This window comes from Spermophilus citellus (assembly GCF_964194105.1).
Source record: "Spermophilus citellus genome assembly, chromosome: 10".
NCBI classification, from domain to species: domain Eukaryota; kingdom Metazoa; phylum Chordata; class Mammalia; order Rodentia; family Sciuridae; genus Spermophilus; species Spermophilus citellus.
In genome coordinates, this window is record NC_138197.1 from 42,405,827 (window position 1) to 42,423,132 (window position 17,306).

The 17,306-nt window shown below is 35.0% G+C and overlaps 1 protein-coding gene across 1 annotated transcript in view; it reads right to left on the reverse strand.

Moving 5' to 3' along the window:
• The window catches only part of SLC15A5 (solute carrier family 15 member 5), a gene marked incomplete at both ends in the record, with an annotated part of 82,754 nt that overhangs the window by 31,741 nt on the left and 33,707 nt on the right, over positions 1–17,306 (reverse strand). The window contains 2 exons of the mRNA XM_081311249.1: positions 2,631–2,819; positions 16,762–16,948. Of these exons, the coding sequence (XP_081167375.1) occupies positions 2,631–2,819; positions 16,762–16,948 (376 nt within the window). The remainder of the gene's footprint in view (positions 1–2,630; positions 2,820–16,761; positions 16,949–17,306) is intronic.

A 17,306-nucleotide genomic window follows, 5' to 3' on the forward strand; every position in this document is an offset into this window, starting at 1 on the left:
CACATAGTTTGAAAAGTTTTCTAATTTTTTCTCATTTCTCTTGTAGCTTATCTCCAATGACCACATGGCTTGGTAGGGCAGTCCACTGACATTTATGGACTGATCCACTATGCTTTCTTTCTCAATGCCAACGGTGTAGGACATCATCAATAGTTTAAAAAAATACAGTACAATATAGAAATTGCTGCAGATTTCATTCATTCATTGGCCTATTTAATAAAAATATATTTATTGATAACCTACTCTGTATGTGTAATTTTCAGGAAAGAGAAACACAAAGAAATATGAGTACGAGCCAGGAGGACAAGCATCCTGCCTGAGGGAGCCTTTGTTTTCTTGGTGAGAGGAAGTAACACAGCAAAAGCAAATAAGGTAATTTCAAATTTTGATAAGCACAACTAAGGTATAAAATAAAAAAGGAAAAGAAAAAAAGAAACAGCAAAGGGTTGGAAAATGATAGGATGATCATGTAAAAGATAATAATAATGACTCACAGGACAACTGGTAATTACCAAGTACGGTTTGTTTATTCTTTTTGCTTCATATGAAATATTGAACTAGTCTTTTGAATAGCTCCTCATTTTATGGATGAAAAAGGCTCAAGAGTGCAAAATAATTTTCCTAAGTTCTTACCACTAGTCAGTGGCAGAATTGGGTTTGAACTCAGATTTGTCCAACTTTAGGACCAAAGAGCTTAACCATTATACTGCACTGCCCCCAGGAGAGTAATTGTATTTGTATACCATTTGATTTCCAAGGAATGGCCTCTCATTCCCATGGACTTTTATCCCATGATATAGTTCAAGGCCATGCCCCCAGTGACATACTTCCTTCAGCCATGTTCTACGTATAGTTACCTCCATTCAAATCATTAATCCACTAAGGAGGTTACACTCTCATGCTCTAATCATTGTTTAAAAGCTGTACCTCTGAACCTTGCTGTATTGGTGATAATGCTTTCAAAACATGAGCTTTTCAGAACACTAAAGATCCAAACATTATAGCTGTGATATTGAGGAAGAATGGTCATTATTTGTATTTTAAAGATCTGAAGGAGAACCTCGGAGATTAAGTGAGATCCCAAGGTCGCAAGGTAGACAGAGAAAAGCTGGAAATCAAACCAAGACTTCTGTACTCTGGCTCATGTCCCCTGTAGCAGAGAAATCTGACAGAGTTGGCGCAGTTTCCTGATGTGTAATTGAAAGAGGATGGACTGAGTGACTTGTATTACATGATGTGCCTTTTAACTGTCAATGGTGGTGAGTATGCTGAGTCACTGTTGCTAAGCTGGTTAGGATTTTCCTCCTGTATTCATTCACTCCCTATCTTACTCCACATGTAGCCCAGAAAATCTTGGCTGACTACTTCCAAGAGTCTTTTAGAAACAGCATCAGGGAAGATCACTAAGTTTGCATAGTGGCAGTCAATTACCCTCCTTTTGTATTCCTTGCATTGTTAAAAAATGGTGTTCCTATCACAGAATGTCACAAAATAACTTATGTAAAACATATGGAATAAAATGATTTAGCATGATAAAAAGAGGGTGATGCACCTATGTATCTGTGACTACAGTTATACAAATTTAATTTTATTTTGATTGTTTAAAATGAATTGTTTGGGTGTCATATACATGAATATCTGAGTGTAAATGAACATTTATTAAATATATGTATTCAAGGCATTTGGAAATAATTTTGAAGAAAATAGAACCATTGAAGATTTTAGGCACAAATGAAATGATTAGAATTGTCATTGTAGATGATTATTCTAAAAGGTTGTGAACTCGTTGATAGAAGGAGAGAGTTACTGGAGGTAGGAAGACAGAAGTTATAAAAATATTCTCAGTAAAGAATAACTTGGGCTGGAGTTACAATTAGAGAAATATAAGGAAATATAAACACAAGTCATGATAGGTCACACTGGTAGATGTACGTACACACACACAAACACACATAGACACATTTTACTGCACATTTTAAAACAGGAAGTTACTGAAACGCTGTGACAAATTTTAAAGTGGATACTTTAATTGATATAAGCAATCTAGATAATACAGAAACCCTTGATGTTTAATAAACTTATTTTATTAAACTAGTGATCACATTTAATCTAGTATAATTTAATTTAAAGACATTGAGTTATCAAGAAAATTGGGTCAAGTATTCATTTCATTTGCATGTTTATACACTCTCAAAATACATTAAAATGTCATTTTTAGAGGGAGTCTGTGTATGAGTTTATCTGTGAATAAGAGGGAGGGAAGAGGGAAGTGGGAAGAGGGAAGGGCTGAAACAAGAGTCTTCATTTAAGCCTGCCAAGGTGGTCTCCTAGGTTTTAGCAGTTTGCCTCTTCCTGTCCTGTATCTGACCAAATGATTATTGCCTCTGATCAGCTTAGCAAATCTTTCATTCCATCTATATCCAAGCAGAATAAATATCTATTATTTGTGTGGTAGAGGAATGAAGAAAAATATATATTTTTTTCAATGAGGGTGTTAAATAGGCTTGTTTGAAGCGCTAGGGGAAATCTCTAGCAGTGATAGATCACCTGCCACTTCAGTTGTTCCTGTCGCCAAGTGCTCTGTGTAAAGTCCAGTGTCTTTGACATGAGTTGATAAAATTGTTACTCACGGGCAGGGTTTACCAGAGTTTCAGCCACTCCAAGTAAAACGTACTGAAGAACCAGGTGGAAACAGGGCATGGAGGAGACAGGCAGAACTTGGCCTAAAAGAGGCTGTTCCAGCAGTGGAAAGTGTTTTCTGCGTATTTCAGAGAAGCCAGCTACCATCACAGACAACACAGCAGAAAGATTTCCAGCAACTAAAGGAAAACAATTTAAAAAAATTAAAGAAGAGCTAGAAATCAGTGTAATAGGCCATAGTATTTCTTACATGTTGACACTAAGCGATGTTTCCTCAACACTCCCCCACGCCCTGCCCTGGGAATGTCCTGACTCAGCTAACTGTTGTACGGTTGGTCACCTAGTGCTTAGCATCTGGCCTCTGAAAGGGCTGAGTTCACTCTCCGTTGCCTGACTCACTGGTTATGTGACCTCAGGCCAGATATTTAAAGACAGTATCATTTTCCTTGGCTCTGAGATGGGGCAATGATGCTTTGCTTTGTAGGGTGGTTGTGAGATTTAAATAAGATGATGTTCTGGTATTATAAGGGTTCCTGGTAGGAATTAATAACCATTATAATTGAAGGTAAAACAATAGTTTTAAAACTTTATCTCCAGGTAAAATATATTATTCTAGATTTTTTTTAAAAAAAATAGATATATATTTGAATCAAAATGACTTTGGGAAAATTTATAATAAAATTATCTCTTCACACAGTTTTAATATTTAAAAAATCATTTCAAAATAACATGAAAGCATATAAGTCTTAGTTTTCTGTCCTTTGATATTTGCAGAAAAAGTAAAGCAGCTAATCCAGAATTGAGGGCTAGACACTTTTGTTTAGAAATGATTTTTAAAGAGGATAATTAGTGAAGAGAAATGTATAAATGCTGGCAGTTACTCATACAGTGGTCACACTCTTGCTCTTCCTTTTATTTTGCCTTTAGGTATTATATAGGACATTTTGGTTGCAAAAGAGTAGGGGTTTTGTTACAGAGTTTGTATCTACTCTGACCATTCCATTTCTCAATTCTTCATTCATATTACTGGACTTAATCCTATCATTGGAGCAGAGGCAATCTTTGGCTTGATGGAATTTACTTGAAATTTAGAGATAGTCACATTTTGCTAAGTTGCATAAAATTTTAGATAAGGCAAAGCTTTCAATTCAGAAAAATCAATCTAATGTTTAAATAGCTTCTTGTTTATTTTGGTTGATAGAGAAACTGGTAGGTAAATTTTTGATTATATCTCAGCATTTAAATGTGTCCACAAAGACTGCTTTTTGCTGGGTCCCCAAGAAATGAAAGGTATTTAAAAAAGAATAACAGTTAACAATTGTTTGAGGAAATTTTTACTTATCACTATTTTAAATTTAGTTCTGTATAGACCCATTCATAGAGAAGCAGACATTTGGGTTCTTCTGTATAGGATTCATAAAAATATTAATCTCATAAATTATCACCTTTAAGATAAAATTCCTCACAAATTGCATTTATCTTTATTACTTAACACTTTATAAACTCATCAGAAGGAATACTAATATGTCACTTAGTATTTAATATTTACTCCATTGCTGCTACATGCAAGGTAGTATGCTGGGCACAGTAGTGTATATAAAAGGAAAGTCTGTTCTCAGTCATTGCAGACTCATATACTGTTTTGGGGAATATAAAAAAAGGACTCATTTCTAGTAGGAGAGGTGAAAAACCCTTGCTTTAAGGAAAGAAGAGTTTCCATATGAAAAGGTGAAGGCATCACAAATGGCACAAACAAAGACACAGAGCTGTGAAAGTATCATACAAATTTCCAGAATGGTGAGAAGCTCAAGTTATTTGGGAATCAGGGGGGATGATAGATTGAGGTCAGATCATAGAGGCATTTAATACACTTTGGAGGAATTTAAAAATTACTCTGAAGATAATAGAATCATTGAAGATTTTAGACACAAGTGAAATGATGAGCCTTGCCATTTAGGATGATTACTCTCAAGGTCAGGTGCTGGTTGATAGAATGGGAATGACATTGGAGGTGGGAAGACAGGAGGTTATAAGAATAATCTTGTAAAGTATAAAAGGGGCTTGAGATACAATCAAGACTTCTGCGTACTTCAGGGAAACACAAGGAAGGTGGAAACAGAGTGGGGGAGAGTCCACTTATGAAACCATAGGAGTGAAGCAAGGAGGAAGGAGGAGGCAGATGCTAATATTGAGAAGAGTCTTGGTGAGTGCAGAGATGATACTGCCAATGTAAATGAGATCCACAAGTAGATAAAGAGAAAGAAATTTAATTTGGGGTTTAACTGGAGGTACAAAGGGGTTCTCTAGATAGAAATGCTTAGGAAACAATTGAAAATATGAACCATAGCTCTGGAGATGGCTTGAATCCAAAGAAAGGTTAATTACATCATTTTCTTAGAGTGGAAGTTTAGAAGAGTTTGGGCATATTCAGGTGGGTATGGCCAGAGACTACAGTGAGACTTTAGGATCAGGTGAAATCAAGAGAGGATTGAATTGGGGCTGGGATGTGGCTCAAGTGGTAGCGCGCTCCCCTGGCATGCGGCCTGGGTTCGATCCTCAGCACCACATACAAACAAAGATGTTGTGTCCGCTGAAAACTAAAAAATAAATATTAAAATTCTCTCTCTCTCTCTCTTTCTCTCTCTCTCTTTCTAAAAAAAAAGAGAGGATTGAAAAGGTAGAGAGGAGAATATCTAAGCAATTGCATTTGAGACAAGCAAAAAGAATAAAACTAGTGAAATAAAACATCAGAAAGATAAAGACTGAAGGAAGGTTTCAAGGAGGAAGACATACCAAACAGAACTTTTGAGTGCTTCTCCTTCACTCTTCCCAGACTCCTTCACATCCTTTAGATTTGCTATTAGGAGTCCCTTTTCCTTCCCTCCATCTCCAAATATATCATTAAGTTGTGTAGATTCTATTTCTAAAATACATGGAAAATTGACCTGATTCTCTTCATGGCCACTGCCATCATTCTAAACTAAACTATTCTCATTTTTAACCCAGACTATGTGCCATAGCATATTTATTTATTTATTTTTCTGATTTGAAATTTTTTTATTAGTTGTTCAAAACATTACATAGTTCTTGACATATCATATTTCATACATTTGATTCAACTGGGTTATGAACTCCCATTTTTACCCCGTATACAGATTGCAGAATCACATCAGTTACACTTCCATTGATTTACATATTGCCATAATAGTGTCTGTTGTATTCTGCTGCCTTTCCTATCCTCTACTATCCTCCCTCCCCTCCCCTCCCCTCCCCTCCCATCTTCTCTCTCTACCGCATCTACTGTAATTCATTTCTCCCCCTTGTTTTTTTCCCTTTCCCCTCACCTCCTCTTATATGTAATTTTGTATAACAATGAGGGTCTCCTTCCATTTCCATGCAATTTCCCTTCTCTCTCTCTTTCCTTCCCACCTCTTGTCCCTGTTTAATGGCAATCTTCTTCTCATGCTCTTCGTCCCTGCTCTGTTCTTAGTTGCCCTCCTTATATCAAAGAAGACATTTGGCATTTGTTTTTTAGGGATTGGCTAGCTCCACTTAGCATAATCTGCTCTAATGCCATCCATTTCCCTGCAAATGCCATGATTTTGTCATTTTTTAGTGCTGAGTAATACTCCATTGTGTATAAATGCCACATTTTTAATCCATTCATCTATTGAAGGGCATCTAGGTTGGTTCCACAGTCTTGCTATTGTGAATTGTGCTGCTATGAACATCAATGTAGCTGTATCCCTATAATATGCTCTTTTAAGGTCTTTGGGGAATAGTCCGAGAAGGAGAAAGGATAGCATCTTCAACAAATGGTGCTGGGAAAACTGGAAATCCATATGCAACAAAATGAATCTGAATCCCTTTCTCTCACCATGCACAAAAGTTAACTCAAAATGGATCAAGGAGCTTGATATCAAAACAGAGACTCTGCGTCTGATAGAAGAAAAAGTTGGCTCTGATCTACATATAGTGGGGTCGGGCTCCAAATTCCTCAATAGGACACCCATAGCCCAAGAGTTAATAACAAGAATCAACAAATGGGACTTACTCAAACTAAAAAGTTTTTTTCTCAGCAAGAGAAACAATAAGAGAGGTAAATAGGGAGCCTACATCCTGGGAACAAATTTTTACTCCTCACACTTCAGATAGAGCCCTAATATCCAGAGTATACAAAGAACTCAAAAAATTAGATAATAAGATAACAAATAACCCAATCAACAAATGGGCCAAGTACCTGAACAGACACTTCTCAGAGGAGGATATACAATCAATCAAGAAGTACATGAAAAAATGCTCACCATCTCTAGCAGTCAGAGAAATGCAAATCAAAACCACCCTAAGATACCATCTCACTCCAGTAAGAATGGCAGCCATTCTGAAGTCAAACAACAACAAGTGCTGGTGAGGATGTGGGGAAAAGGGTACACTTGTACATTGCAGGTGGGACTGCAAATTGGTGCAGCCAATATGGAAAGCAATATGGAGATTCCTTGGAAAGATGGGAATGGAACCACCATTTGACCCAGCTATTGCCCTTCTCGGACTATTGCCCTGTGCCATAGCATATTAAGTGGTCTTCCTGCTTCCACTCTTGTCCATGTCTAACCTATCAAGCACCCAGTCTGAGTGATCCCATGTAAATGCAAATTGAAATGTAACTCTTCTGCTTAAATCCCTTCTATGGGTCTCCATAGGATTCAGAGGACATCCCTAATTCATAACATGGCCTACATGATCTTACCTCTGCTTGTTACTTCTCTCTAATTGCTTCCCACTTTCTTTTCTCTGACCATATTTCAGCCTCATTGATATTCTTTGTTTTCTTGTGTATCTTAGACTTTCCTGACTTTAGGGACTTTAATTTGTTCCTACCTGTAAAACATTTTCTCCCACTCATCATGGGTCTAATGCCTATTTGTCCTTCAGATATGCACTTTATAATCTAAATTAGATCCTGCTTGTTATTCTCCCCATTATATCCATCTTTCCACCATATTTACCATAATTTGAAATGAAATGCTTTTAATGTGTTCATGTATACTATGCCTATTTCAGTTACTTGTTTGGAAGTTTCCTAGAAGATTAGATAACACAAGTTGGAAATGATTGGATTTGATTGGAAATGATTTTGTTTTGTTTACTACTTTACTACCAAGACAAGTTCCTTGGTCCACCTTAGGTAAAACACACACACACACACACACACACACACACACACACACACAGAGTAAATGACCACAAAATTCAAAATCTTGAGAAACAGAAGATAAGGAAACATATGACAAGCCAGCTGTGCTGATGAGTGGACTATTGGTTACCATTTACATTCAACAGGACTCCCATGATGAAATCATAAAGCAAGGGTTTGAAGTAAGAGTGGGGGTGAGTGTGTATAAGTCTGTGTCATCTAATCTTCTAGGAAGTTAGATGTGTAGAAATGGAGAACACTTAACAATTGCTTAACAATTTAGCAGGATGACAAGAAACTGTTTTGTAAGAGGTGAAGACTCCTTTCTGTTTTTATGCAGAGAGGAAGAGCCAGTGGAGATGAGAAAAGGTTAAAGATATAAGAGCAAGAAACAAATAATGCAGAAATGTCCTAAAGAAGACAAGAGAGAAGAAGGATAGTGAGCTCCAAGAGGATGATGATAGCAAGGAATAAAACAAGCTCCTTAAAAGGAAAATATATATATATATATATATATATATATATATATATATATATTCAGAATATAGAGAAGACTGAGGAACAGAATGGTGAATGTGAGGCAATATGTACTATATGATCTTGATTTTGCAACTTAGATAGACTAGTTAGATAGATATCGGAGAACAAGAGGATAGGGATGAAATAGAGACAACAGAGGGAGAATATTTCGACAACCACCGTTGGGTTTAGCCAAAGACAAGAAGTCTGGTGAAATTAGAGTTGTTGCCTTGATTTGTACTTATGTTACTGAGCCTTTTTTTTTTTCCTCTCAAAGTGTAAGAGCTGAATGATCTCAGACAATGGATATACAACTCAATACTTTTCCCATTTCTACTTATCTTTTGACATAAAGGTAAACAATTAAAATGATAGTGCATTATATAATTTGTTTACAAAATTTAGAGGCATTTTTAAAATGCTTTCATCAAGACAATGAGACATTGGAGGATTTTTATTTTTAGTTAAGAAAAGGGAAAAAGTTCTCCAACAATTATATTCTTCAATTCATGATTAATCAGGTTTAGGACTTAGAGATGGCAAAGCATCTTTCTGATTGAATTGTCTCTACCAACAGAGCTGAGTATGATTCACACTAGGTGTGTGACTGTCAGTGGTCAAGTCACTTTATTTCAGAGTCCTTGATATCTTTTGCAGAGTTTGGTATGAGCTGAGATGCAATGGTGAAGGTTCTTTGCATGTTGGAAAGAGCTATGAAAGTTTGGGAGAGTTTCAAGATTCTGCTCTACAACCAACAGATTTTTATGTCTATTCCAATATTTAAATAGATATAAAGACTGCTAGTTAAGATGGCTGAGTGATCATACAATTTTGTCTCCTTCCCCTAATACCAGTTAAATGATGGTAGAGAAATTTTAGAAAGGTAAAATATCAGAAAGAGAAAACACTGGACAGGAGATTCATTTTTTTTTAATTAGGAAGAGAACTGATTGGTAGCTACAACCTAAACTTCTGAAAGAGAAACTTAAAAATCATAATCCTAGTTACCTTAAACAATCATTTAGGAGCTTACAACTTGGAGACCCTGGCTACTTCAGAAAGTGGAGATAAGAGTCTCTCAGTTTCTCTCTCTCTCTCTCTCTCTCTCTCTCTCTCTCTCTCTCTCTCTCTCTCTTTCTTTTTCTTTACTCTTTTTAAGAAAAAGAAGTTAGTCTTTATATGTGATGCATGATAGCATATGAAAAAAAATCCTTAAAAATGTAAAAAACAAATACTATTAAAAGTAATAGGTGAATTTAGCAATGTTACAAGTTGCAAAGTCAGCCTACAACCTGAATTATATTTCTATATATTAGGCAATGAACAACTGAAAATAATTTTTAGATGCCATTTACACTGGTAGGGAATAACACACTTAAGGAAAAGTGGGAGGACTGGTTGAAATTCTGCATACTGAGCAGCAAGATTCCCAAATCTCTAGTTCTACAATGATGAGACTGTAAATTATGGAGTTTAATTAGGTATGACCTTGGACTCAAGGAGGAAGGGTTAGGCTGAAAATGGGGAATAGGAACAAATTATGATTCTGAATGTTGAAGAATCCCCCACTTTACCTACACATTCCTCACTCTCAGCACTAGGGAATATTCTCAAATCAGGAGATTGAAGGGATCTTCTCTCAATAAACTGAATGACTCCTTGAAAAGAATTCTCCATATATTATTTGAGGAAGAGAACTGATTTATCAATATGAATGGAAGCTACAACCTAAACTGCTGAGAGAGAAATTTAAAAATCATAATCCTAGTTGCCTTTACAATAACATGACTGGTTCCCTGAAAAATGATTTTACAGGGAAGCCCACCTTTTGATAATTTCCACCTCTGTCCCTGGGCATACTATCCACAGTAATACAATTATCCTCATAGTCATATTATTCTTGGTCATACTATTCTGTTATAAACCATATGAATGGACAACTGAAGATCATCAGATACTTGAGAAGAGTTTTCAATATGAAAAAGACAAAGAGGAATTAGAGATAATCTGTAGTTAATATTTTCAGAGAATATGAATATAAATAAATTTTCATGAAAAAGGAATGATAAGAAAACTTAGAAACCAAATATGAATATTGTAATTAAAAATTTATAGACCATTTGGAAGATCAAGTCAAAGACATGTAAGAAATTAGATAAACAACCAAAAAAAAAAAAGAACAAAAAGGAAATAAAAACAACCAATTAGCCAAAGAAACAAAAAACAAATGTTTGTTGCCATTTGGAAAGAAAATATTAAGAGACTTGTTGGGTTATTTTAGGAAGGTCCAACATCTGATCAATAGGAGTTCAAAAAGAAAATACAAAGTAGAAGGGAGGAAATTATTTTTATAAAATAATATATTTTTTTTTCTGATTGAAAGAGTCCAAATGAGTCAACAGTATGGTGACTGAAAAAGATCTTTATCAAGGTACAATAACATGAAATTTTAGAACATCATGGATACAAAGAAGAGACTTCTAGTTAGGAAAAGAGTTGATAAAAACAGGGATCAGTATCAAAAGAGGGCTGGAGTTCTCAATAGTAATTTAAGTTTCAGTCTTTGGATTCCTCTTTAGATTTTGAGGACCAGGATTGTAGCTCAGTGGTAGAGTGTGTACATAGCATGTGTCACACCCTGGGTTAATTCCATTATGGAGGGGAAACTTTCTTAGAATTTAGATTATATGACTATTTTCTAAGTCAGCCCTCAATCTAAGTAATTAAAGGCAATCTAGATTTTTTAAAAAATCACACAGTTTTTGTTTTTTATTATCATCACCTATGCTATACAAAACAGCTTATATTTTGTCCCTGAAAGTTTATAGCATTTTTAGCAATAACTTATATCTGGGGCTATAATTTTTGTTTTCTATAAGTGACCAATAGTAAATATTTAAACTTTGTGGGATGAAAGGTAAAATCAATCAAAGATAAGCAGGTACTTCTGTATTAGGAAAGAACATAAATTTCTCAATTTTTTATGAATTATATTCAAAATAGTAATTTATTTGAGAGGATAATTTCATTTAGTTGGGTTTCAAAGTTAATATTTTCTATCACCAAATAAATAGCAAATGTTCACTAATAAGAACCATCCTTTGCTTATAAATCATACAAAAAACAGACAGTAGACCAGAACTGGTCCATGAGTCACAATGATTAACTACCTTTTGGTTTAGTCATTGGCTTTATTGACTGTTATTGAATTTTACCTCTGGCCTGATAATAGTGGGGTTTTACTTAGACCACTGTTTCCTGAATGCTTGTGTGAAACCCACGAGAGCAGTCTTCTGCCCTTTTCCTCTGTTCTTGACATTTATTGTGTTTTGACTGACCAGACTCTAGGTATGACCTGACAGCTTGTTAGACATGCAGAATCTCAGTTCCTCTTACCTCCTGCAGGACAACTGAATCAGAATCTAGATGAAAACTAGATATCTAGATGATTTCTGTACACCTTAAACTTTGAGGACTGCTTTATCATAGAGCATTATCAAACCTGATAGAGCAAAGTCCAATAAAAGATTGTTCTCCAATTTCAAGCAAAAAACATATCCTTAAATTATTGTATTCCATTTGTGCTACGAAAACAAAATGCCTATTTTATGAAAAATACAAATTTATTTCTCACAGTTTTGCAGACTGGGAACTCTACTCTCTGCTTCCAAGATGGCCCCTGGAATGCTGCCTCCTTCTTCAGAAGGCGAAGACTCTGTTCTCATGTGACAAGGTGAGAAGCAAAAGGAATAAACCTTCAGGCCCCTAATCTGATTAACTTACTTGGTAGATACACAGATGTATCTCTGTAAGTCACCTCCTGAAGTCCACAGTTCCCAATACTTTTATATTCGGGATTAAGTTTCAACATGAATTTTGGAGGAAACAAAAACATTTGAATCATAGCACTCATTTACCCAGATATTTTAGGGCAAAGAATATTGAATAATCTAGTTAACAATGTTTGCTTTTTATTTGCTATTGTACTCTGGTGCCAATGAAGAATGACTTTTTAAAAATTCAAAGCAAAGTTTTCTTCCATCCTAAATTTAATATGATCCATTTTTAATTCTTAACTTGTATGTGATCACAACACATCCAAGACATAGTGCAGTTTATCAGAATGCACACATTTTAAACCTCTTACAGATCTGTGTTTACAGGATAAAGCACAATGGTTCCAAAGGAGACATTATATTCAGATAAATAATGTATGTTTTTATATTGGCTAGGTGGTTGCAGACAAGCCTCTAAGAGTTCTGAAGCTCTTATAGTTTATTCTATAACCCTAACATGCAATAATTTTTCAAATTAGACCACAATGAAATAAAAGAAAGTCAGAATTCAAATTCATTCAAACATTAAGGTTGTGCTTGCCATCTTGTATTGAAGCAAAATCTAATACTAAAAAGTGGATATATTAAGATTCTTTAGATATTGGCTAAACTTATTCACTGAGAAAACTAAGAGGTTTTTATGAGTAGTCTGATGTATGAGTCTCTGATACGTAAGTTCACAAGTGTATATATGATATTCTGTTGAGTACTTGAGAAATTCCCTTTGGATCTATAATTTTGGAAAATTTCTGGAATAGGAAATTGGCTCATGTAAGAACACACTGTTGTCTCCAAGTCACTCTAAAGAGGCAGTTAAGATTTTATTGTCACATGCATTTGCTGCCTTTGGGGAAGATATTTATCGTTCACTGTTAGAATGGCCTATGTTTTTTTTTTTAAATTTTTTTCCTATTAGCAGTGTGTTTCTATATTTGATCTGAGCTATTTACTCTAGTTTGTTTCTTGTTAGATCATTGGAACTTACTTCAGGAAATTTAGCTCTACTTAGTATTTTAATTTATGAATGTAGAACAAGTAGCTCATTTACCTAGAGATTAGATACACTGATGTATTTCTATAAGGAATAAAGTACTGCTTCAGGTGCTATGTGAAATTGTCTACTTCATCTCAAATTTAAATCCAATTTGATGTTAACTTTTAGAACTGAGAACATTAATGTGCTTTTATTTAAAAAGGAATAATTAAGATGAGGTAGGGTTTCAAAGTTAATATTTTCTATCACCAAATAACTTTTTTTGGGCTAGATATATTTATAAGTTACTATCTTTTCTTGATAGTTTCTTCTATCAATTATTTTGCCATGGGTATAAACCTTATATAGTTTGAAAACTATATAGAAATACATAATTTTTCCTGAAATAATAATAATTTCAATGATCCCTGACTCAGTTTTCCATCTACAATTACTTTGGTTTCAACCCCAAATGGAACTTTATGTGACAGTCAGTTATTAGAAGTAGTAGGATGTGTAGTAGTAGTCAGATATCAACATCTTGACTAACCTGGGTCATAAAAGACTTTTAATTAGAATTTGAGTTTTCAGATTATTTTAAAGAAGGTATTGAAGATATTTGAATATATTTCATCTGCATTTTAATTTAAATGATGTTTAAGAGCCACAGTAATTGCTACCCACTGTGTTGTACATTTCTGCTTTGTGTAAGACTTAATAACTGTCTTAATTAGGCTAATTTTAGTCAGATTAATATTTGCGTATGTCAGCACTAGCTGCTGAATGCCACATGCTGCAGGATTTTAATTAATGTTAAGGAAAGGAAATACTCACGGTGTAAACATTTTTAATTGAAAAAGGCTAAAATGAAGTATGACCAATTATGACAAAGGATAAATCACAATGATATCACTATTTCTAGATTTTTAAACTGAGGTTGACCTTAATTCTATGTAAGCATAGTATTAGGAAAATAAAGTTTGGATAAAACACTTTGAGCATATCAAATCTTTGGCTTCATAGACCTGGAAGGCTGTAGAGATTTTTTTTTAATAGTTGGTATTTTGGCATACTTTTGATTTATTAGATGAAGAACTTGGGAATGTCATATTTTGAATCAGAAACCCCTCTTTCCTTGCATTGTTTATGAACCATATAAAGAAAATAAAAATTTTAGTTTTTCTTTTGTGAAATTTGTAGTTTGACCAACTGGGTGAGATTTCCTCATCTCTCAGGCTTGGTTTGAGCTGGGTTTCCGTATGTCAAACCTTAGCCTCTGGCATTGTCTTTACCATCTGCCTCCCTTAAATATGGCAGTGATGGAAGGGGAATGACTGAATATGGAAGGTCAGGGAAGTATAAGGAGTAACTGTCATTGTGCTAATTGGAAAGGGCAGTACAGAGCTCAAGTAAACATTGATAACTCAACTTCTAGAATGTAACAGTAAGGTAAAGCTGGTGGTGGACTAATTTTTAATGATGATAATAAAATGGCCACAGAAAACTAGAATGCCTGAATTCAAATGACACTGTGTTTGTGATCCTCGGTCTATTAAATGATGGTTTATCATGAGGTTCAATATAATATGCATACGAAGCTGTAGAGGTTCAAACCAGGAACTCCTAAATATATGTTCATTCATAATTTATATACTTCTATACTTCACCCACATTTTCAGGCACTTGAGTTCAAAGTGAAAGAAAATTTTAATATTAGACTAATTCAATTATGTAAATTAGTATCAAGAAGTACCCTAGGTTTGTACTTTCATGTCCTGATAAAACTTGTTAATCTTCTATAATCATAACCAGAATATGGAAAACTTAAGCAAATATCTAGTTTAAAAGATGCATATCACCACACTTTTATATTCCCATAGCAAAATATTATGCAAATAAATGAACAAGTATGCAAATGATGAATGAATCAAGTCAGGCTTAGAAACAACTGAATTTAGTATTCAGTACCCAGTGGAACATAGCTTAATTTCTTTGAAGTGAGTCTAGTTTTTCTTTTTTCCTGTGCAACAGGTCTTATTACCAATTTTAAGGGGAATATTTAGTTCATCAACAACATTGAACAATATACTAGATAACTCTTACTTTATCCAGAAAAAAATACCCTCCTTTAAGAATAGATATTATTTTAAATATGCAGAAGTGGGTGTGATCTGGAATATCTTGTTGATAGTTTTAATAAACACCAGGAAGCACACACCCTAAAATGTAACTTCTGTAAACAGAAATAACAGGAAGTATATGTAACCAGAAGACTGTATGGACATCACAGTAGAGTAAGGGGCTGGGAATGCAGTCCAGGGGTAAAACACTTGTCTAGCATCTGTGAAGCCCTGGGTTTATTCCCCAGAACTGATTATGGGCAGCGGGGAGAGGGAGAGAGAGAAAACAGGTTCTGGGTATAACCATAAAGATCTAGTAATGATAATAATAAAACAGGTTAACCAGAAGAGAATCTTCTACATTCCCAACCTTGACTTTCTCAGTGGAATTATTTCTCAAGTAGAGGATGTTTGGTTATCATTGCATGATGTTTCCTAAGAGTTTCAAACTCCCTTTGCTTTCTGCTTATGCCCATCAAACAATTAGATGAGTCCCCTACAAATGATGGCTCGTAATAATGGCTAACATTGACAGAGCTTTCACTATGTGTTAAGGACTGTTTATGGGCACTAATGTCATCCTGAGTGCTTTAAAATATCTTACAGAACAAAGGAACCCAATATTTATCTAGGCTATGCCCACAAGGGAAAAAAATAAACAAACTAAATACAGGAGAGATTAGGTCATTCAAAGTCACTCAATGGCAGATCAGTGGTAAAGTAGGGCCCAAGACTCAGATCCCTGATTCTGGTTTCACTGAACCAGCACTTGTGCCTGAGGAAACACTGTTAGGCAGAGGACAATGTGATCAGAATGGACTGAAGTTCCTTCTGTCCCACTGCCATCAGAAAAAAAAAATTATGATTTATTGATTGTGTCCTAAGATATTCTAACTTCAATTGTTTCACTTAAAAATGCTTGAAAATCATTGCTGTAGATGTTACCATTTTGAGAAGCACTATATTGAAGTTAGGTATCACAATACTTAGTTCTGTTCTGTTCTTATTTTTAGTGGTGCCTGGGATTGAACCTAGGTCCTCGTGTATGTAGTCAAGATCTTTACCATTGAGTAATAGCTCCAGTCCCATAATACTAATTTTTAATGAATTTTGCTACTGGCTCAGAAATTTAAAAAAATTGAATCCATTGTCTGTGTTCATTTTTAAGAACATATTTGGTGTTGACTTAGGAGGAAGAACTGCCTTATTGAAGAAGGATAGGCCATTTAGTGATACTGGAAATTTTACCATCTCTTTCTATCAATAGTGAATTCTGAGGAGGTTACAAGAGGAGATGAGGATGTCTGGTACAGATTTGGTAAGCTGCATGTTATCATTTATAAATTTACCTTCTTTGCAGTTTGTGAAAATCTGACTGTACTCAAGAGCATGTAGCTAGTTTAGATCTCAGCAGAGTGCTTTTTTCTCTTTTTTAAAGAAGTTGCAAACAGTTTACTTTAAATGGGAAGCTGTACTTACTAATGCATGCTGACAGAAGTGGTCCATCTCTCTTAGAGGGAAACAGGCAGGTGCTGAAGTACTCCATAAAAGGAGCCAGAACTAATAATGGTAGGATGCTGATGGCATTCATTACTGCAATTGGCAGAAGAAATCCATCCAGATTCAGGTTGGAATTCATGGTCTGCAGATAATATGCCGAAGGAATCTACATTGAAGGGAGGAAGCAGCCGTGCATTAAGACAGTGGTTTAATTTTGAACAAAGCGTAAGATGCCTGTTCCTTGCACGTACTCTGTGACAGATGAGTTGGATGTTCCCCAGTTTTTCATGGTCCTAATTATGAGCTGATAAAGGGTCTTTATCTGTGACAGTAGGAGCTCTGTTTAGTCAACTGACAATACTACTGATTCTTTATGGAAAACTCTTGTCACTTACTTTATCTTCTTAATTTTCCTATATGAAGTTCTGGTGGACCTAATTTTGTGCTTAGGATGACACATAAGAAATCAAATCACTTAAATTCTACAAATAAGCAGAATAAGTTTTTTATCACAAACATTAAAG